General features: G+C 41.6%; 1 protein-coding gene and 1 long non-coding RNA gene across 2 annotated transcripts; both read left to right on the forward strand.

Moving 5' to 3' along the window:
• Window positions 1-79: 79 nt before the first annotated feature.
• On the forward strand, window positions 80-1,017 carry LOC124284489. Its single transcript, XR_006900568.1, has 2 exons — window positions 80-154; window positions 970-1,017. It is a non-coding gene; the product is annotated as an uncharacterized LOC124284489 (long non-coding RNA).
• A 5,139-nt stretch (window positions 1,018-6,156) lies between these two features.
• On the forward strand, window positions 6,157-9,547 carry LOC124285655. The gene is made up of 3 exons (XM_046721922.1): window positions 6,157-6,401; window positions 7,741-8,634; window positions 9,375-9,547. The coding sequence occupies exons 1-3, from the start codon at window positions 6,365-6,367 to the stop codon at window positions 9,437-9,439; spliced, it is 996 nt and encodes a 331-aa protein (XP_046577878.1). The 5' UTR covers window positions 6,157-6,364; the 3' UTR covers window positions 9,440-9,547.
• The last annotated feature ends 13,479 nt before the right edge of the window (window positions 9,548-23,026 follow it).

The following is a 23,026-nucleotide window of genomic DNA, read 5'->3' on the forward strand; positions in this document are numbered from 1 at the left end:
ATATCACTGCAACATGAAACCTTTGTTTGGTGATGTGTTGTTGATGTAGGTGCTCACACCTTCGACCACTCCTTTATGCCCTCTTCCCAGATGGTAACACTGTGAGATATCACTGCAACATGAAACCTTGTTTGGTGATGTGTTGTTGATGTAGGTGCTCACACCATCTAATTCACTTTTATGCCTCTTCCCAGATGGTAACACTGTGAGATATCACTGCAACATGAAACCTTGTTTGGTGATGTGTTGGTGATGTAGATGCTCACACCTTCGACCACTTTAAAGCCTCTTCCCTGATGGTAACACTGTGAGATATCACTGCAACATGAAACCTTGTTTGGTGATGTGTTGTTGATGTAGGTGCTCACACCATCGACCACTTTTATGCCTCTTCCCAGATGGTAACACTGTGAGATATCACTGCAACATGAAACCTTGTTTGGTGATGTGTTGGTGATGTAGATGCTCACACCTTCGACCACTTTAAAGCCTCTTCCCTGATGGTAACACTGTGAGATATCACTGCAACATGAAACCTTGTTTGGTGATGTGTTGTTGATGTAGGTGCTCACACCTTCGACCACTTTTATGCCTCTTCCCTGATGGTAACACTGTGAGATATCACTGCAACATGAAACCTCGTTTGGTGATGTGTTGTTGATGTAGCTCACACCTTCGACCACTTTTATGCCTCTTCCCTGATGGTAACACTGTGAGATATCACTGCAACATGAAACCTTGTTTGGTGATGTGTTGTTGATGTAGATGCTCACACCTTTGACCACTTTTATGCCTCTTCCCAGATGGTAACACTGTGAGATATCACTGCAACATGAAACCTTGTTTGGTGATGTGTTGTTGATGTAGGTGCTCACACCATCGACCACTTTTAAGCCTCATCCCAGATGGTAACACTGTCACATATCACTGCAACAGGATACCTTGTTTGGTAATGTGTTGTTGATGTAGATGCTCACACCCCGACCTCTTGTAAGCCTCATCCCAGATGGTAACACTGTCACATATCACTGCAACAGGATACCTTGTTTGGTAATGTGTTGTTGATGTAGATGCTCACACCCCGACCTCTTGTAAGCCTCATCCCAGATGGTAACACTGTCACATATCACTGCAACAGGATACCTTGTTTGGTAATGTGTTGTTGATGTAGATGCTCACACCCCGACCTCTTGTAAGCCTCATCCCAGATGGTAACACTGTCACATATCACTGCAACAGGATACCTTGTTTGCTCATGTGTCAACAACTGATACAATGTGGAGTTGAGTTATATACTTCCCATCAAAAGTTTAGACTCAGTGTAAATGTAGCCACTTACTGCAGTCAACTGTTCTGAACTAGATTTGCAAAATATTCCATACTGTTTAAAGGTACTGATTACACATGAACTGATGTATTGTAAAACAAATTCCTAACGTTGAAAAGATTATTGTCATGAGTTCAATTAATAAATGATGAAACTGAGTGAAAATTGGCGAATTCTAAGCAAAATATTACACCAAAACGCAGCTGTTCACATGCACAATATTTGCACATGCTTTTCAGCAATTTGATGCATGATCCTCGTGCAATTTATCTGCATAAAGTTTGCAGTTGGTTCCCGAAGTTGTTGGAGAAATTCATCTTTTGATGTAACCATATATATATATATACATCTATACAGAGATCAGGCTAAAATGGCCCCATTGCAAAACGGCCCCAATTTTGCTTGGCTAAAACGGCCCCAAATTGGCTAAAACGGCCCCTGTGCAAAACGGCCCCGATGTTGCTAAGTGAAAACAGCCAGAGATTGCTTGAAATGACCCTGTACAATTGCAAAAAAAAGACGTGAAATATATTTGAGCATTTATATTGACATGTAACATATTGAAAACAGAAAAAAGTCCTAACAATACACTCCTTGCGGCACACACAGCAGTACCATTAACGTGCTTGACCATGTATTTGTTTTCAATCTTAGTGTAATATGAAGTTACATAATGGGTATTAAATAGAATAAAGACACAGACAATAAACTTCCAATGGTTCTTTCTGTAATTGCTTGACACCCTCTCTATTTACTGCAATTGTGTGTTAAGCGAGGGCACCCCTCCTGAGTGTCTAATCAAGATCGCGGGAAATGATTGTTTCAACACGAAATATGACAACCTCATCAGCAAACACGACTTTTTTCTTAGAAATAGTTGTTTTAGGCCTTCATTTAGAGTTTAGGCTTTAATGCGTCAGTATTTTTTCAGTTATCGTCGAAAAATCAAACTGTACATTTCATATGGAGTTGTGTTGAAACTGTCCATTGCTTTGAATGTTTACGTTGAAGTAACTGTCCTTATAGTTGCATGGATTTTAGAGCATGTTTTTTTCCGGATGGTCTTATTGCAAACCACACAGCGTTGTGTCATTGTGAATGTACAGTAACCAGCTATCCCCATCAATAAGTACTGTATATCATTGACACAGAGAACACAATGCCATAGTCTTGAGTTCATAGACTTATATTTTATCATATTCATTTATGTACTATTGCTAATGTTTGTCAAAACACCAGCGCTGTCAGGATTCACTCGACAAGGCAACTGCTACTTCAATGTTGTTTTAATGACTGTATGTGTGACTTCATGGTATGGATGTGTTTTTAACAATTTGAATTCTGATTCTGAAATCTAATGTTTTATTTGTCAAACTTAAATTCTAGTGAATATTGTTAGACGATCTGTACAGTATTCAATTCGTTTGATTCATATCTTCCACATGTATTATTGGCCTCATGGCCAGTTAAACAGAAGAAAATCATGATGAAAATGTCAAAGTTAATTAATTTAATAAGTAATTGAAAAATATGTGTTTTGATCTATCATTTATGACTAAGGACACACATTAATATAAAACTGATTATTTTGGGGCCATTTTGGCAAATATAGGGCCGTTTTCACTTGGAGCCGTTTAGTCATGGGGCCATTTCAGCCAAAACATTTGGGGCCGTTTTAGCCAATTTGGGGGCGTTTCAGCTATAACCCGTCCAGTTGACGTGTCTTCAGCCATCCAAACATGTCCACCTGTGATGTCGGTCAGTGGTGGGCTGTGATAGAAAGAAGAGGTGCATCACTCAGTCAGATGTTACGTACGTGTGCATTTTGTACTCATGTTCATGATTTAAAAAATATTCAAGTCTAAATTATTCGCCATTTTAAAACCAATAATCATTTAGTTGGTAGGCATGTCAACAGAACAGAACTGTCAGCATCTTCACGAACACCACCAGTGCTGGACGGATGTTATATTTGGGATTACACTTTCTCAGTAAAGTACAGATTCTAGTTCTTTTGTTGGGTTGAGTCTCATCCAGGATTCGAACCCTCACTCTCAGTCAGTCATCTAATCGCGAGCGGGGCGGTGGGATAGCCTAAAGGTTAAAGCGTTGGCTCGTCACGCCGAAGACCCGGGTTCGAATCCCACATGGGCAGAATGTGTGAAGTTCCAGTAATCACGAACTCCCTTCCTTTGTCCTCGTTTAGATCTGTGATGGAAGATGAAATGTCCAAACTTGTCTCCAAATGTCCAGCGAAATCATGTTTGCTTGACCCATCACCAACGTGGGTCTTGAAACAAACCATTCAATCTCTTCTTCCTATCTGGACGTATATCACCAACAGTTCGCTAAGCCAAGGTGTAATGCCTGATCAACTGAAGACAGCAATTATCACTCCCCTCATAAAGAAGAAGAATCTCGATCACGAATTGTTAAAACACTACAGACCAATATCCAATTTGACATTCATTTCTAAGCTGATTGAGCGCATTGTTGCTTCTCAATTCAGAGACCATATGAGCAGAAACAGCTTCTATGAAGAGTGCCAATCTGCCTACCGATCCTTCCACAGCACGGAAACTGCTGCGTTGCTGCAGGTTCAGAACGACATCCTAAGAGGCATAGACACCGATGGAGCGGTCATTCTTGTATTGCTGGATCTCTCAGCTGCTTTTGACACTGTTGACCATTCTGTGCTACTCTCTACCCTTGAAAACAGGTTCAATGTCAAAGATCTTGCATTGAGGTGGTTTTGTCTCCTACTTAACAGACCGGAGGCACGCAGTTGTCATCCAGGGTGAAAGGTCAGAGGCAACGTACTTGAAGTTTGAGTGCCTCAGGGGCTCCGTCCTAGGCCCCTACTTTTCACATGCTACACATCTTCCCTCGGTGATATTGTAAGGTCCTACAACTTGAGTATGCACCTCTATGCTGATGACACGCAAGTCTACTTATCCTTCAAGCCATCTGACGCATCTTCAACCAAGTTCTCCTTTTCAAGAGTAGAAGAATGTGTTGATTGTATCAAGAGTTGGATGTCATCGAAATATCTTAAATTAAATGATGATAAAACTGAGCTCATTGTGTTCCACCCTCTTCGACTTCAGAAAAAGCTTCTGCTTCCACAGTTTTGCATCGGTGAATCTGCAATAAAAATTCGGCCACATGTTCGCAATCTTGGTGTAATCTTTGACTCTGCCCTCAGCATGGAACCCCATGTTCGCAATGTCTGTCGCCAATGTTATTTCCATCTGCGCAACATTGGTTTGATCCGTCGATACTTGATGTGAAATCTGCACAAAGCTGTAGTTCAAGCATATGTAACATCCCGCTTGGATTATTGTAACTCTTTGCTGTCTGGTGTGCCAAAACAAGTCCTCTACAGGCTACAGAAGGTACAAAATTCCGCCGCACGATTGATCTGTCAAATTAAAAGGACTGAACACATCTCTCCTGCCCCTCAAAACCCTACATTGGCTTCCAATCCGCTTCCAGAATCGACTACAAAATCCTGCTCCTTGTTTTCAAGTGTCTAAACGGTCTAGCTCCAAAATACCTCTCGGATCTCCTTACACCATATCACCCAACTAGATCACTCCGCTCAAGGGACCAGTCTCTCCTTGAAATACCACAAACTAGAACTAAGTCATATGGGGACAGGTCTTTCTCTAGAGCAGGACCCTTCCAACAGAACTGTCAAATTTTAAAAGTGGACTCAAGACGCACCTATTCACCTCTGCACATGGATAAAGTGGACTCAGATAGCGCTTTTGAGCAATTAGATTGATAAAAAGCGCTTTACAAATATTTGTATGTATGTATGTATGTAAGCCCATTTCTGGTGTCCCCCGCCGTGATGTTGCTGGAATATTGCTAAAAAGCGGCGTAAAACCAAACTCACTCAGTCAGAATAATCGCGAGCGCACAAAGCCGCGGTGGCTGTATTTTTAGATAGCTGACTTTGTGTGATGGCGATTAGGGTCACGGCTGCAAACAGTTGCAAACATGATGTCACAAGCTATGATCCCATGGTAACGGTAAATTCAAGTGCAATCAAATATTCCGTAAGCCAATGTGCTTCTTTTACTCTGTGGGTCACAATTAAAGCTGGCAAATAGATAGTTACTGCTTTGGTGAATCCCACGTGATCAGGGCAAATCTGAGATTTGAACCCGGCTTCTGGCACTCCAAAGGCAGGCAACTCTGGACAGACGGATCGCAGCAACCACAAAGGACGTCACTCAGCTCTATTGGCGATCGGGCAACCTGGGCAACTGCCAGACTTTCAAGTTGCGGTTATGCTTTTTCCTTGGAATAATACCTGTTTCATATTTAGTTAACTCATCTTGCGTTGAGATTTTCACGATCACTTTGCGTCATCGCTAAGTTTCAGTTATCCATTCAGTTTTAGTTATCCATTCATATAATGTTCACTGCTATTTTTTTCCAGGATTGGGTATTCGTTAGCATTGACGTTCTCTATTTGAATTGGTGGGCATACGACCACGTGGCCTTCATAAACCGTGCAGGCGATGACAACAGCAGGATTTTACGTAAAGTGAAAAACTTAAGTGTATTTGTCGACTCGGCGTGGTATATTAACGAATAAATAATCGAGTTATCAATGTTCAATTTATTCTGTTCATACCGGAATCTGTATACAGATACAAGTGTTTTCTCTCCCTAAACCATGTTCTGGTTGGTGTATAATGTCTCTCTAGTTTTGCATAATGCCCTCCAGCGGCGACGGTTACATGCATGTTCCAAATGGGCCGTGAGTTAATGGCTTTGTATGAACTGCTACAGCAACACCGTGAGTTCGTCATGGTTTCAAAGCAGACAACTTGCACCGCATTATATTCTCGAAATTCCACTAAAACACATAAAAACCTTTTTATGGGAAGTGATCAGGTGTTACGCGATAAAGACACGGGTCACCCACCTTGATAGATTAACCTTAACCTTGGATGTCACTTACATTTAACTAAGCCTTGGAACTTTTTGCTTCCATTTGGACATTGATCTTGTCCCTCCAGGATGGGGTTCTTTCAGGTGTCACTTGTTTGCTTGATCGGTATGTATATCTTGAAGTGGCTGTGTTCAGTGCAAGCTCACATGTCTCTATTGACAAGGATTAAATGATTTTGAATAATGTATGTCCATAGTTTTACAAGGCCGTACATTATATATTGTTCAATGCAATTAATCGCAGCACTTAGTCATTTATGTGTTTGTTCCCTGCATGTTCTTGATGCATGAATGGTCCAGTGGTATGACAGGCCGCTGTTCAATCTGCGAGTTGCGTTCCTTAATAGTGCTGGATGTGCTTTTTAATGGGTTTGAATCACAGATTTTAGTAAATCCCGACTATCATCCTTGGTTTGCGATCCACGTTTCCGTCTGTTTCACCTGATGCCACTGATCCTTGTCATCGTGGGCTTCTCATCGCTGTAGACAGTACTTCAGTTTCTAGTATATCTGACCGCCTTCGTGGTGTAGTGGTTAGAGCGTCCGCCCGGAGAGCGGAAGGTCGCGGGTTCGATCCCCGACCGCGTCATACCAAAAGACGTTGAAATATGGTACTTGTTGGTCCCTGCCTGGCACTCGGCATTAATGGGTACATCAAGGACTGGTCGGCTCGGAGTCAGTATAATGTGTCTGAGTGGGGTATTCATGCTTCACTGCGGCATGGTATCTCAGTGGGCTAGCACTATAAAACCAGCTTCAGTCTTGGCTAGTACAAGCAGCCGCACATACACATACAAACGCATGCACGTCGTCATATGAACGAAATATTCTCAAGCACGACGTTAAACCCAATTTCACCTCACCTCACCTCTAGTATATCCCAGTAGCCCTAGTGAACAATCCATCAAACATTCGACCCATGGAGCCTGTTGCTTCTTATTCTGATTGGGGCGTTGGGGTAGCCTAGTGGTTAAAGCGTTCGCTCGTCACGCCGAGGACCCGGGTTCGATTCCCCACATGGGCAAAACGTGTTAAGCCCATTTCTGGTGTTCCCCGCCGTGATATTGCTGGAATATTGCTAAAAGCGGCGTATAATCAAACTCACTCAGTCTCAGTCTTATTCTGATTTGAAAAGTATCTTTTTCTGTAATATAACAATATCCCCGATCACACAGCATGTGGTTTCAGTCTCCTATAGTACATAAAATAGACCTATTCGCTACTAAAACTCCATCTTGAGTACGACGCTAAGATGGTTATCAATTCAACTTCCCAAAAGATTTCTGTGCGAGTTCTTCTCTTAGCTATGAGAACAAAGCTGTGGATGAAAATGGGTCTAGTATTTTAGTATAAAAGATGGAACATGCAAAGATGATTAAAAATTGAACATCTTGGTTTGGTGATTTTGAAAACCGTTTTCTCTTAATATCTCTCATATCTTACAGTATGCAGTGGCATCCAAGCTTCTCCCATAAAGCAAAGTGTCCTTCCTGCTCTGGATGATGATGCCAACAACGGGGGTAACGTTATGGTGTCGAACCTACTCAAAACGTTCGAGAACATTCCAATCCTGAAGAGCATGGTAGAGAAATCCGGCCTCGACTTCACAGAGCTTCAGCACTTACTGGGAGAGCAGAACCTCATTGGCCAGCTCGTACAGAATGTCTTCAAACTCTGCCCAATATGTGGACAAATCATTGATGACGCGGCCAAGACAAACGTAGAACTCAGGATCGTCCTTGCTCTTGCCAAAGGACAGACTCCAAATCTCTTCGACCTGTTTAAACTTGCCACCATGAAGTCGGAGAACATGTTCAATGCTGTGGACAATGCTGCTACCGCTAACAAACAGGCCCAGTTGATTAAGGACAAGATGAAGGAACCACATCCAAACATAACCAACATCTGGAATATGATTACTGGGAAGAAGCTGGACACTGGCGATATCCTGGACACCGACAAATATGCTGTTGCTGGAAGTTCCAAACGAAAGAACAGGCATTTGCTGGAATTGTTTGAATTCTTCGTTGCCAACTGGCGACCATTGGAGAAAGCCTTCCGGACGATGTCCAACTTCCCCATCAACTTTGTAAAGGTCATGCAGTACTTCCTAGGCCTTGACTTCTCATCTTTCCGGTTTGCTATGGACAATGCGCCAAAGCTGAACAATAAGAAGTACATGATAACAGACAACAAGGCGAAGCACTCGGATGTGAACGAATCCACTTCTAGCTTCGACTCTGACGATGATGCTGACATTATTCACGTCCTTCAAGAAGTCCGAGTGAAATACCCAAGCATGCACGATACGTTTGCCAGCCCGAATGGTAACGCTGAAGGTAAGAGTACACCCGTCTTTTCCTGATGTGTTTCAAATCCAGATGGATTTTCAGGGTGAAAGGTGTGTCATGGAGGAACCGGAATACGCTGTGCAATCCTTGGCAGAAACGGATACTGAGGAAAACAAATAAGAGAACACCACTTCATGGCAGCGTTCCTGTATTTATTCTCAGATTTCCTCCCACAGCGCTATTCAAAACGGGTGATGAAAACTGGAAAATATTAAAGGGATGCTTGAATTTTCCTGTGTTCTTTTATTTGTTTCTCTCAGTATATTAAGAATCAATTCACCCTGATAATGTTTCTAGGTTTGTCGGCACCCCACATCCGTGCTCATGGGTTATTATCACAGTGGTAAACGTCTTACTCTTGTCAAATATTCAGTGATGCTTGGAATACACTCTGATACACTCACGATTTAGCTTGGCTGAGTGAGTTTTAGCAATTTCACGGATATCGGCTTCACGCATAAGACACATTCAAGGGATCGGACCCGGGTCTTTGCCGTGACGATAGCTAGGCTACCTCACCGTCCCTGGCTTGGCTGATATTGTTTTTTTATAGTAATCGTAAGATATACAAAAGATGTTTGGAACTGAACATAATCGAAATATGTTAAAATATACTCACATTTATTGCAATCAGACAACATTAAATGTGTTTCAATATTATCTAAAAAGGCCGACAATATTCGTAGGAAATATTCTATTATGAAATGACACTGACGCATCTGTTTCAGCTCGCGATGCCGTCCTGCATCTGATTACAGAGGGTATAGAAGTGATGAACCGATTGCTTGGATAAGTCGAACATTCGGCGAACTCATAGACTTCGTATGAAGGAAGTGAGAATAATATGCGTGAACATGTCATATTTTCATCAATGTAAGCGAAATAAAACAATACAATATATTGCCTTGAGTTGAGTACAACAAAGCTTTGATATGATACGAGTAGGATTCTAACCGTGTCGCACAATCTGTCATTCACTAAGTTTCAATACATCAACGTCGTCAATACAACACGGGCTGATATACCATTCAAAAAAAGTAGGGATATTGGATTTACAAGATTAGTAAAATACAAATGATGAAGCCAAGGAGGAAACAGAGGATGAAGAGAAATTAAGGGAAAATGTGACAATTTATTCCATTCCTTTGGAAATGTTTCATCTGTATGGATATATATTACTTTTTCTCATATGCATTAGCTAGTGGTATGCTCGAAAAATGGAATATCCAATCCTTTTTTAATGGTATATATACCAGTGAATACATACTCAGCAGAGTGGTCACTACCTGTATCCAACAAATCAAACCAACGAGGGCAATGCAAAGAGTCAAAAACGTCGCAGCTGCAAGAAGTCAAATCAGTGTTTTCACGAATATCCAGAATATTTGGAATGTTTTCAAAGACACAGGGGCGGTGGGGTAGCCTAGTGGTTAAAGCTTTCGCTCGTCACGCCGAAGACCCGGGTTCGATTCCTCACATGGGTACAATGTGTGAAGCCCATTTCTGGTGGTCCCCCGCCGTGATATAGCTGGAATATGGTTAAAAGCGGCGTAAAACTTAACTCACTCACTCACTCAAAGACGCATGTGCACCGTTCCTGACTCCAGGAAAGTGTTTGAAGCGGACAGTAATATCTATCCTTCCTGGTAGGTATCCCGTCCGCACTGGAATGTAGGTACGTCACAAATCAGATCGTAGACATCGTCGAGTCGTTCATCTCGCTGTTATTTACAAGCAGGTGGATCAAGCGTTCTAGAAACTGTCAACGACTCAGACCCGGAAGTGGAGAGCTCAACTGCAATTACCCAATATTGGCATTTCACATTTTGCTTCATTCGATTGATCGCAATGGTTTATCGTCCCTGTGCCTAGCTCCACAGGATGTTGAAGTTTTCCAAAGACAAATGACGAGAGGTAACGATCTCTATTCTCCATTTATGGCATGTGCTAGATGTAGTTTATTCCTGAAATACATGTAGAAGTAGACTATCCGGGCTACATATTTCTAAAACAAGTTGTGAATGATTTTACGCTTTTCACGAAAATGTGAAAGTTTAATTGTTTTGGTAAGAACTACAGAGTTTGGGCCAGCTAGTGGTGAAAGACTAAACATGCACGAGATTGAAAAATGGATTCAAGTCCAATCTTTAATCGGACAGAAACCATTTACAGAAATGAACATAATTTCTGGTAACAATACATAGGATTCATGGAGATGTCTATGTATTCATTGATGTGAAGAAAAATATTTTACGTCCAATTTCAAATGACTTTTTTATAAACATTGCTGACATTATCTGTTGGTACATCGATTGAAATATAGAATGAATGATCCATTGCTTTGTTTCCTGGTTTTGTCAGACACACCTCACAAGTTGTTTACAAAAGTGCAACCCACTCGCGTGTCGTTATGAAAGTACTCCACACTTCTTGAAATAACCTTAAGTCCTTATCTGTAGCAGATCGCCACTGAATGAAGGAGGTAGTTTGGTTTAAAAAAAACCCGCAAAGAGCTGATGGACTGTATTGGACATAGCATGTACAAGCCTGTGACGTATGGACAATGGAGAAGCGACACATCAGTACCACTCTCCACACGAACGAGTGAGTGAGTGAGTGAGTATGGTTTTACCCCGCTTTTAGCAATATTCCAGCAATATCACGACGGGGATACCAGAAATAGGGGCTTCACACAATGTACCCATGTGGACAATCGAACCCGGGTCTTCGGTGTGACGAGCGAACGCTTTAACCACTAGGCTACCCCATCGCCCCTCATCAACAGAGAGGTCATAAAGAACGACCGCAGTATGGCCGACAATACCACAGCAACAACTCATTGCCCAACAACACAGCATTAGATGCTGGTTTATCTTATGTGATTGTTGTTTTATGTTTATAGAAAGATTCTCGTAATGTAAAATAAAGTCAACAATACAAACATATACAATTTTGATTTTTTATATATAGTATGACCAGAAAATATTGAGAATTTTAGGAATATGTTTAATTGGATTTCTATTATAAACAACCTTGACCAGCTATCAAGTGCTTGGTGTCATTCAAGAGAGACAACACCGTTAATCCTTTTCCATTAGTTTGTGAAGAGTTATCCCCCTTTGTTTACTTGGTAGCAGACGCCATTTTCAGTGATCCTCAGTATGGATGATTTAAAGAAGAGGAAGTTGATTTTAGAGTATTATAACAAGGACATCAGATCAGCTAAAGTGATTTCAAGTAGAACAGGCATCCCTTTGTCCACTGTTTATCGTGTTTTGAAAAATATTGCAAATGGATATGGCATTGAGCACCAGGGAGGCGCATGTAGGCCCAGAAAATTGACTGTCGGTGACAGGAGGCGGCTTGGTATTCTTGTTTCTAAAAACAAACGAAGGAGTTTAGAAAACTTAAGGCTGGTTATGATTGATAGAGAAACTGTGGCTGTCTGTAAGGAGACAATTAGAACTGAGCTGCATGCAATGGGTTGGCAGAAAAGTCGAGGAATTCCATCACCGATCATGAAACCTGAACAAAAGGAGCGAAGGTTGAACTGGTGCTTACAGCATAGAAATTTTAACTGGGACAATGTGATTTTCTCAGATGAAAGTTCTGTGTGGCTGTTTCCTAATACACTGACATTCTGGACCAAACAAACTGAAAAACCTTTGTATCAGCGCCCAAACTACAGTCCGAAATTTAACGTGTGGGGTGGCATATCTGTGCTAGGGGCAACGCCCCTTTGTGTATTTGAAGGGAATATGAACAGTGAGCGGTACACAGATATTCTCGAGGGACATTTACTTCCATCTGCTCACGTGTTCTATGGAAATTTTTTGATTTTCCAGCAGGACAACGACCCAAAACATCGTTCAAAGCATTCACAGGCCTGGTTTCGGACCCAAAATATGACTTTAAAATTGCCAAGCTATAGCCCTTACCTAAATCCAATAGAAAATGTTTGGGGACTTATGAAGGAAAGTGTCAATAAGAAAAATCTGACAAATATTGCTGAAATGAAAGAAGAGGTGGTCCGATAATGGGACAGCATGGACCACGACTTTCTAACTTCTTTGATCAGTAGTATGCCCCGCCGCATTGAAGCCTGCATTGCTGCCCATGGTGACTTGACAAAATACTAACTGTTCACCTGTCTTTGAATCTGGAGTTATGTTCTGCTAATATTCACATTTAATACGTGAGTAATGAGTGAAAAAAATAAAAAAATTACAATCTTTAAATTCTCAATAATTTCTGGTTGTACTGTATATAAACTAATGCGCCACTGCCTTTATTGTTCTACATATTCAAAATTAACCGGCATTTGAACGAAATGTCAATATTTACTGTGGTAAAGATTATATAAGATGATCCTAAAAATTGCATTACCTTCCATTTCTGACAAGATGCAAACTCCCAGCTGTATTTCTAGAATATATTATGCAATAGATGTTAATGTTTTATTATTTTTTAAAATAGTTTCTCTGACCCGAAACAATGTAACGATGTCACAGTCACTTTTTTATTGTTCCCAATAGGTTGAATACAAGCATACACAAAAATATGTGTACAGCTTGTGGGTTCAATAGAGATATAATACATTCAATATCAATATCAACCGCAATATGGTTTGGTTAAATAGTTCAGGATTACATTCTGGGATGAGAGGAAACCATTTGGCTGAAAAGCTTTCAAAATTAGTATTTCTTCTGGAAATGAATGTTTCAGTGGTGAATATATCTTTCAATATCCTTAAGTAATTATCAACTTTTGGAATTTTTGGAGTTTTTTTCAAAGAGCAAGTGTAAATATATCTTTTAGCATAGACGATTATGTAATTCAGTTATGGGTTCTTACCTAAAATGCCAAACCAAATCAAAGTTTTATCAAATTAAGTTCCTGAATACGTTCCGTATTCAACTGTTCGTGTTTCTTCCAAAAAGTTTTGGTTTCGCCACATTCCCAATATACATGGCATAAAGTCTCACTAGAAATATTACAAATAGAACACATTGTATTGTCAACAAGATTCATTATATATAGGCATTTCTTTTTTGGTATAAACAATTCCGTGTAGAAATTAATATTGAAAATCTAACAGTGTCACAACTCTTAAATTCTTTCTGGAAATATAAAAAATCATATGCCAATCAATACAATCAAATGATGTTTCCCATTTTGGGCAAATATGAGGTTTAACATTTTCAGATAACAATTTATCATAGAATAATCTTGAACCTTTCCTTGGGGATATGAAATCTTGTTGGAGAGAATTTATATCGAGATCATTGATGTTTATGTATCCATATTCCTTTATAGTCTTCTTCCAAGGTTCAGGTAAAACATATATAACATATCCAAGATCTAAATGTGTATCTCTTATATCAAATCTAAGCTTTAAATCTACAAAGGATATGTTCATCACAAAAATTCTTGAACGCTGTATTCTCAGAAGAAATCAGAGAGATGTCCATTCTGAATAAAGGTCACAGTCACTTGACACCAGCAGGCAAGCTTATGTCAGGAAGTTTACGAACACGTGCTGTTTTCGCACGTTTCCATGGAGATATATTGAATAGTGTGGAAATCAAGATAAAGTACGTATATAACTTTGATAAGCATGTGTTACCGCTATTTCCATTTCCGAAAGTATTTTACGCAAAACAGGATTGTCGTACGTGAGCACTTAAAATAATAACACGTTTGAACTACATCGTTTTTGGCGCCCTTGGTGTAGCTGTAATATTGCTGATGTTTCTTAACATTAACATTTTTTATTCGCTGAAATTATCTGTTATTATTGACATTCAGTTCCCTAACTGTGATAACAATTTCCAGAATATCTTTACACTTACAGTCGAAAACATACTATCTTCCCCATAAGCTAAAACAAATAAGGTAGACGGATACCTTCGTTGTGTGTTTGGATACTGTAGCAGTTTTTTTCAGTAACTATTTTTGCGGAGTAAAGTTTTGATTTGTAATCTTTTGATCAAATCATATTCAAAGTGTATACTGTTTTGTCCTGCAGTTTATTTGGGTGACGTAGATTATGTTGAATTAACTCAACATGCATTTTGTTCTATTGATTATTTTAACCAACCAATCACACCACATGCTGTTGCAAGCAAGAGCGTCTGCAGTCTTCAGGACTTCTCGTTCAACACGAGGATTAGCCTTTCCCGCCATGCCATCTGAAGTGTCCAGGTGAAATCTTGACTCGTCAGTGAACAAAAACACTATCCCAATCTTGTCTCCGGTACCGTAGATGCGTAGTACCAGGCTAGACGTGCCTGTCGATGACGTTGGGGCAAAATTGGAAGTATTGCAGGCCGTTGGGGTCGGATGTTGTGCTCCCTCAGTCGGTCCTGGAACTGATTGGGCGTAAGCCAGGGTGGTCAAACTGGCAGTCTGGAATCGATTCCTTACCTGGGTCAGCCGAATGTGGTTGTCTTGCTGACGTGACGTCAAGCGTGGACGGCCGGTCCGAGGCAAACCTCTCGCGTTCCCATTATGCTGAAAATGTAGAGATGAGATCGTGTTTCGATCGGCACCAAAGTGCCTGGCCACTTTGTTTTGGGCTATTCCAGCCTCCAGCACACCCACGGCGTGGAGACGCTGACTTTCTGTAAGCCGTGACATGACGTACGCGCAACTTAGGTTGAAATTAACGTGTTTATAAAACATTCAGAGGCTAGAAAATAATCAGCCGTCCTTCAGTTTTCAATATCAGGTGTGTGAAAAAGCATACAAAAAGTGAGTAAGTTCACTGCGCACAAAGTGCACGTGCCACGCGCAATAATTTTCATGCACATCAAATTTCATGCAAAGTGCTTAGCTACATGTTTATTTAGGATTTGTTTTAAAGAACTGTTCAAATAGCTTTCATTTTGTGCAATTTTATGTTATATGCTCAGTTACTTTTTTCCGTTAGTATATATTCGAGTTAAAGATTCTTCTGTGACACATGCAAAACGTACAAAATGCACCAGAACATCCGTGAGTTTTAAGAAATAGTAGCAACAGTGTACAGTGGAGTCATCATGTGCGGTATATCTGGATCAACAGTTTAGGAATTAATCAGGTAGCACAAAGTTACAACCGCCTGTGCTAAGTATGGAATCCTGGAAGTGACATTGTCGCGTTGTCGCGTTGTCACCCTCTCAAAAACAAGCAAAATGAGGCAAAATTAACCAAAGCGCGACAATGCGACAACGCGACATATCGGTCATTTGTCGCATGTCGCGTTTTGAATAATGTTTTTCTATTCCTCCAAAGGACGACAAATCGACAATGTTCAAGGTCAAAATATGACGCGTTGTCGCCCCATTTAAGATGTGTAAAAAAACCTAAACATGCGCGACAACGCGAGATATTTTGACCTTAAAAATTGTCGCTATGTCGCATTGTCGCTCTTTGGAGGAATAGAAAAATATTATTCAAAACGCAACTTGCGACATCGCGACAATGCGACAAATGACCGAAATGTCGCGTTGTCGCCTTGTCGCATTTGCTTGTTTTTGAGAGGGCGCCAACGCGACAATGTCCCTTCCAGGATTCCATAGCTAAGACCATAACAGCGTGGCTTGATAACACACCAACTACATCAGAGGCCTATTTGCCTATTATACAGGTAATCGCATACAAAATGAACTCAAAAACTTAAATAACCGAATAAATTGTTGTCACGGAAAAGTGGCGTTTTTTTATAGAAGCAGTTTATATCTTCTGGTTGTTACCACAGTCACAGTTCTTTCAGAGCCTCGTTGTGTTCAGTTTTGGGTAAAATTATGGTTTACCCCACGTTCAAGATTATTGCACATATTTTTACAGACCGCCGTCATATAGCTGGAATATCACCGAGTGCGGCGTTAAACAACAAGCAAACTTTATGATAGACGTTAGACTGTCATGATTTCCTACAGGGCAATAGCGAACTACATCCCAGATAGCAATGTCCGTTGGGCCAATGTTGGACCAACATTGGCCATCATTGGGCCTACGTTGGCCAATGTTGGCCCAACATTGCTATCAGGGATGGAGTAAGTTATGAATTTGAATTTCCTGTACAAGGGGAACCATTGCGTTGGATTGCTTTTAGGGATTGGTATTTACAGGTGAGACAATATTCAAAGACTGGTCACTTTGGGTCATAGGTACAAACTGTTTCGCTGTGATAAGTCAGTAAACTGAGCCCGGGTGTTTTACCTCCTGGAAACTGACCGACTTTAGGAAATTGCAGTAATCGACGCGGTTACTGCGACTTGTAACCTCTGATAGAGTATTTCCAAATTCATGTTCGAATGCAGATTAAATTTAATTCATCAATAACCAGGAATGACGTTTTAAGACATATTTCCATAAACCAATGTTCTTTAAACTTTTAAATTGCTCTTTTTCAGCATACCATGCTGTATATATGTATGATTATTAAGATTATACAATTAGCTGTCATGGCCTTTGGCTGTCCCTTAGATTTTATGAATTAACTAATCTTGAAATTGTGGAGTGACATGCTTCGGGATTTTAAAGAATAGAAGCGACAAAACCCTTTCCACATCCATAAGAAATCTCTGCTAAAAGCAGAGTCGATTGTGACAATTGTGACTCATCCTCGATAATCTCCAGGGTATACGTTCGGGCATTTATCGGAACGTATACCCTGGAGATTATCGAGGATGAGTATATATTTGTTTCAGCAGCATTACAGCTGTACGATGTTGGGAAGAAAGATCCCAGACTAAATGCGATCTCTGTGATATAAATAGAATATCACCCTCGTGTCTACTGAATACAATTATATCAACACTCGTTGATAAAGTTACAAATATCCGAGGCTTGCCGAGGATATTTTACTATCAACGAGTGTTGATATAATTAATCAATCAACACGAAAATGATATTTTACTTTTATCAACAAGTGTTGATATAATTGTAATCAGTAGACACGAGGGTGATATTCTATTTATCATAAAAATCACTCGTTGATAAAGTTACAAATATCCGAAGCTTGTCGAGGATATTTTTACTTTTATCAACGAGTGTTGATATAATTGATATCAGTAGACACGAGGGTGAGATTCTATTTATCATAAAAAATCACTCTTCATTAGTTTTTAATGAAAAATGTATATCTCTGAACACGGTACTACCATTAGACTTGTAGTGCAAGACGTCATAGCATTGTCAGGGCATTGTACAAAATCTACTGTCAAAATGATATGTCCTAGGAGATATCGTATGATCTCCCAAAAGCAATATCTCCTGTTAGTGGAACACAGTTTGGGATGATAAAAGTGTTCGGGCTCCCTTCTTACTGCGGAGCATGGAGGCAGCATGGATGTTAAATCGTTCTGTCGTTACGCTTTAGACCTGAAACAATGCTGCAATGCTGAAGTCCATTGATATTGTCCACGTTGTAATATTGCTGAATCATAGCTAAAATAGTCCACATTCACCGCCTCCCCTATTTGGATATGACCAATGCCATTTATAACCCCGTATCTGACATCTTGTATATATGTGTCCTATATAGACTTGGGTGTTATTGCTATCTCTTTTGAATATCCCTGTGGGTGGTGCGCAGAAGTCGTTAAACAGTGAACTCAGATGACGGAGGTTGCAAGAGGTGACAAAGATGGTGTCTCGTTCCCAATGGATGCTGGTATGTACTGTACCGGGATGGGACCAATGCTGGCACAGTTCTCTAAAGCCCAGCAATCTAACTTGTAGAGTTACGTCCCTTGATGCGTGACAGAAAGCTGCGACCGTTGGCCCGAACCCGATATTCGCTCTGGGCCCCGTTCCTCAAAGCGATCGTAGAGCTAAGATGATTGTAACTCCCATACTTTAACATAGGCTTACGACTGTCGTAGCGCTACGATCGCTTTGAGGAACGGGGCCCTGATCCTTCTTTATACTTCTAGGCTTTTAGACGCTGAAATGTTCTCAGTTTATCGACGATTTGGTTGCCATTTATATTTCGACACAATCCGTTCTGAAGGCCACGCATGTCGTCCTGGTGGAGTAAAATGTCCAACGCATGATAAGAGGCCATGGTCCTTACATAATGTCCCTTACGGAAAGTCCTGTTTCAAGACTGACTGACTGAGTTTGGTTTTACGCCGCTTTTAGCAATATTCCAGCAATATCACGGCGGGGGACACCAGAAATGGGCTTCACTCATTGTACCCATGTGGGGATTCGAACCCGGGTCTTCGGCGTGACGAGCCAACGCTTTAACCACTTGACTACCCCCGGCCCCCCTGTTTTAAGGTTTAGTGACATCTCACGGTGCCATTCTGTTGAATAAGGAAATGTTCATTGAGTTTAAAGCATCAACTGTGGTCATGGCAACAAAACCCTTGTGCAGAATTATTTTTCCAAGACGGTTTGCCTTCGCGTTCGTATTATCTCACGCAGTGACCTAAATAGTTAATCGTAATATTAGCCATTAACGGTCTGTCGGGAAGGATTCCATTGAAACGCCAGACAAAAGAAACTTCCTTCGAAGGAGTGAGTGAGGAAGGTAGCCTAATAGTTAAGGCGTTTGCTCTTCATGCCAAAGACCCGGGTTCCATTCCTCACATGGGTATGACGCGTGAAATCAAAACCTGGCGGCACTTGGCCTCGTGTGTAAAGTACAGATCACAAATCAGGTGCGTTAACCAACGTTGGTCGCCGCGGAGAGTAGTTTGGTGGGTGACCGTGGTCTGAAGCTTGGCACCTGCTGAAAGTTTCCGAGGCTTCGATGCCGCCCCACACCTAACCCACGATCGGGTGGTCAGGCTCGCCGACTTGGTTGCCACTTCTCATCATATCCCAATTGCGTAGATCGATGCTCATGATGTTGATCACTTTAATGTCTGGTCCAGACACGATTATTTACAGACCTCCGCTATATAGCTGGAATATTGCTGAGTGTGGCGTTAAACAACAAACACACACACCTAAGCACATGTTACATTCGCATGTGGCGTCTCCAATAAGGCAAGTGGCTTTGTGTTTGAAATATGCCTTTATTAACCCAGCAATGAATGGGTACCCGGTAGGATGAGATGGCAATGTGACTGTTAATATTCTATCACCTCGTATGTTGTTTACTGGGCAGCTAGGAAAAAAACCCCAAGTTCTCGCTGATCCATTGACTGTGTAATACAAACGTAATGTATAAACTATGCCCATGTACATTACTATGATTATCATTCTTTAGATATGTCAACAGAGTCAGTACAAAAATCAAATAACTTTCTACTGCGTATAGCATACTTGTAATATCCGTACACCAATATGACCGATGTACCACCTATTTGTACAAGGCTTAGTGGAACTCGTACATCATCTCAGTGACACATTCATTTAACGACCGACACAAGCCTCCTAGCCTCCCGTCCCTCGTGTTTGTGCGTTGTCAGGTGATACAGGTATCAGCGGAGAGATATTAAACAAGAGCCTTCTTTCCTTGGTATCCAAACATCGTATGCCACTTAAATTCATTAAGTGGACTTCAGGTCGGACCCAATGAAAACAGTTTATGGAAAAAATATAATTAAATTATTACATTACTCGTAAGTGTATCTTTGATTATGTGAGCTCCATCCACGAAGCTGACAAACAAGTTTATAGTAGAGTGTTGTTGCAACATGATTCTCAGTCTACATCTGAACAGAGATATACAAAACTATTTAGAAAGAAATAAAGATCAACGAAGCTACACCCATGTCTTTACAAACGTATGTTCGTAGTCAGTGTATCATTCGATTCCTATAAACACTCATTCTCAATAAAAGGGCGCATTTGTGCCGCCGCGCTCTGTGTTTTCCTGGCTTTCCTTTTTAGTTGATTCTTTTGCATTTTTGCAACATGTCACCACCCCTACTAAAGATTTAAACATCACGTGCCTGCCACATGTCGGGAATAAATGAAATGTATCCAATTGATTGTATATTTTGAAACGTACGTGATTGTCGCCGCAATTGATATACACACGTAATATACTAGGAGAGTTTGGTGTAAGGCTGCCGTATCTGAGTTTGGTTTCGTCGTACTGATGGAAAGGCCGATATCTGATGGACTACTTATATAATTAGCTACCGTGCTCCCTCAAAATATGTAATATTAAAGTGAATATCCAGGAGATATTAAGGACTTTCAATGTAATTGTTAAAATGCAGTGTAAAAATAAATCAATATAGGTTGACATTGTTGGCTGGTCCACAAAACATACTCATGGTCATCTGAGGATTGTACACGTTTTGGTGGGCCATTGTGGTCATCTCTGAGTGAGTGTGGTTTTACGCAGTTTTCTATGTCATGTCGGGAGATACCCAAAATGGGCTTCGCACATTGTAAATATGGGCGGAATCGAACCTGGGGCTCCGGTGTGACGAACGGACACTTTAACCACTAGGCTACCACACCTCCCGGCTGTGGCGTTTAAACGAGATTTGTTTTTGTTTTATAGGTTTTAAAATACTAAGTTAGCTGAAACATACTTCACAAATGTACCGGTGTTACAAAATATATGTTACCGTATTGGTAACCATATGTACACAAATATGAATAATAAGTGGATACTTGGTGTTGTGTGTATGTGTTAGTGTGCGGGTACGTGTGGTTGAGGTAGTGTGTGTGTGGTGGTAGTGTGGTGTGTATGTTAGTGTGCGGGTGGTTGTGGTAGTGTGTGTGGTGGTGGTGTGGAGCGTATGTGTTAGTGTGCGGGTGCGTGTGGTTGTAGTAGTGTGTGTGTGTGTGTGTGTGTGGTGGTGTGGAGCGTATGTGTTAGTGTGCGGTTGCGTGTGGCTGCGGTATTGTGTGTGTGGTGTTGGTGTTGTGTGTATGTGTTAGTGTGCGGGTACTTGTGGTTGCGTAGTGTGTGTGTGGTGGTGTGGAGCGTATGTGTTAGTGTGGAGTGTATGTGTTAGTGCGTTAGTGTGGTGTGGTTGTGTGGTGGTGGTGTGTGAGCGTATGTGTTAGTGTGCGGGCGTGTGTGGTTGCGGTGTGTGTGGTGGTGGAGCGTATGTGTTAGTGTGCGGGTGTGTGTGTGGTTGCGGTAGTGTGTGTGTGTGGTGGTGTGTGGAGCGTATGTGTTAGTGTGCGGGTGTGTGTTGCGGTAGTTGTGGTAGTGGTGTGTGGTGGTGTATGTGGAGCGTATGTGGTAGTGTGTGGTGTGTGTGTGGTGGTGGTGGTGGAGCGTATGTGTTAGTGTGTGTGTGTGGTTGTTTAGTGTGTGGTGGTGGTGGTGTGGAGCGTATGTGTTAGTGTGCGGTGTGTGTTGCGGTAGTGTTTGTGTGGTGGTGGTGGTGTGGAGCGTATGTGTTAGTGTGCGGTTAGTAGTGTGTGTGTGGTGGTGGTGTGGAGCGTATGTGTTAGTGTGCGTGTGTGTGTGGTGGTGGTGTGGAGCGTATGTGTTAGTGTGCGGGTGTGTGTGGTTGCGGTAGTGTGTGTGTGGTGGTGGTGTGGAGTGTATGTGTTAGTGTGCGGGTGTGTGTGGTTGCGGTAGTGTGTGTGTGGTGGTGGTGTGGAGCGTATGTGTTAGTGTGCGGGTGTGTGTGGTTGCGGTAGTGTGTGTGTGGTGGTGGTGTGTGTTAGTGTGCGGGTGTGGTGGTTGAGCGTATGTTTGTGTGTGCGTTGCTGTTGCGTATGTGTGTGTGGTGGTGGTGGTGTTGCGTATGTGTTGGTGGTGCGGGTGCGTGTGTGTGGTGGAGTGGAGTGTATGTGTGTGGTGGTGTGGTGGTGGTGTGGAGCGTATGTGTTAGTGTGCGGGTGCGTGTGCCGTTGCGGTAGTGTGTGTGTGGTGGTGGTGTGGATGTGTATGTGTTAGTGTGCGGGAGCGAGTTGTTGCGGTAGTGTGTGTGTGGTAGTGGTGTGGAGCGTATGTGTTAGTGTGCGGGTGCGTGTGGTTGCGTTAGTGTTTATGTGGTGGTAATGTGGAGCGTATGTGTTAGTGTGCGTGAGTGTGTGGTTGTGGTAGTGTGAGTGTGGTGGCGGCGTGGAGCGTATGTGTTAGTGTGCGGGTGCGTGTGGTTGCGGTAGTGTGTGTGGTAGTGGCGTGTGCGTCTGTGTTTTAAAGTTGATATGAATACTACTCATTAATTTGTATCAAATACGTCATTCTTAGCATCTATTTGGCACAGGCTGCAATGGCGGAAACTGAAGACTGCTTGGAGTCAGACAGACCATCCTTCACTTATCAGCAGTTATTCAGGCAGTAATTCAATAACCACATCTACAGTGTGTACGTAGATAACAAAACAGCTTGTTTTTGTCCCATGACCTGATTTGGATTTGGGACAGTGAACGACTTATTAAGAAAAACAAGATGGACATTCCTATCAGATATACTGCGGTTAACCTCAACAATGAGTGAGTGAGTGGGTAGAGA

This window comes from Haliotis rubra, unplaced genomic scaffold, assembly GCF_003918875.1.
Source record: "Haliotis rubra isolate DU_JTF1 unplaced genomic scaffold, ASM391887v1 Scf11, whole genome shotgun sequence".
In the NCBI taxonomy this organism is placed as follows: domain Eukaryota; kingdom Metazoa; phylum Mollusca; class Gastropoda; order Lepetellida; family Haliotidae; genus Haliotis; species Haliotis rubra.

What these genes read in the sequence shown, in the direction of transcription:
- LOC124285655 (XM_046721922.1), top strand. Translation starts at nt 6,365, where the DNA reads ATGGGGTTCTTTCAGGTGTCACTTGTTTGCTTGATCG. An exon ending in GTCACTTGTTTGCTTGATCG is followed by an intron (nt 6,402 to 7,740) that starts GTATGTATATCT and finishes CATATCTTACAG; the next exon opens with TATGCAGTGGCATCCAAGCT. An exon ending in CCCGAATGGTAACGCTGAAG is followed by an intron (nt 8,635 to 9,374) that starts GTAAGAGTACAC and finishes CATCTGTTTCAG; the next exon opens with CTCGCGATGCCGTCCTGCAT.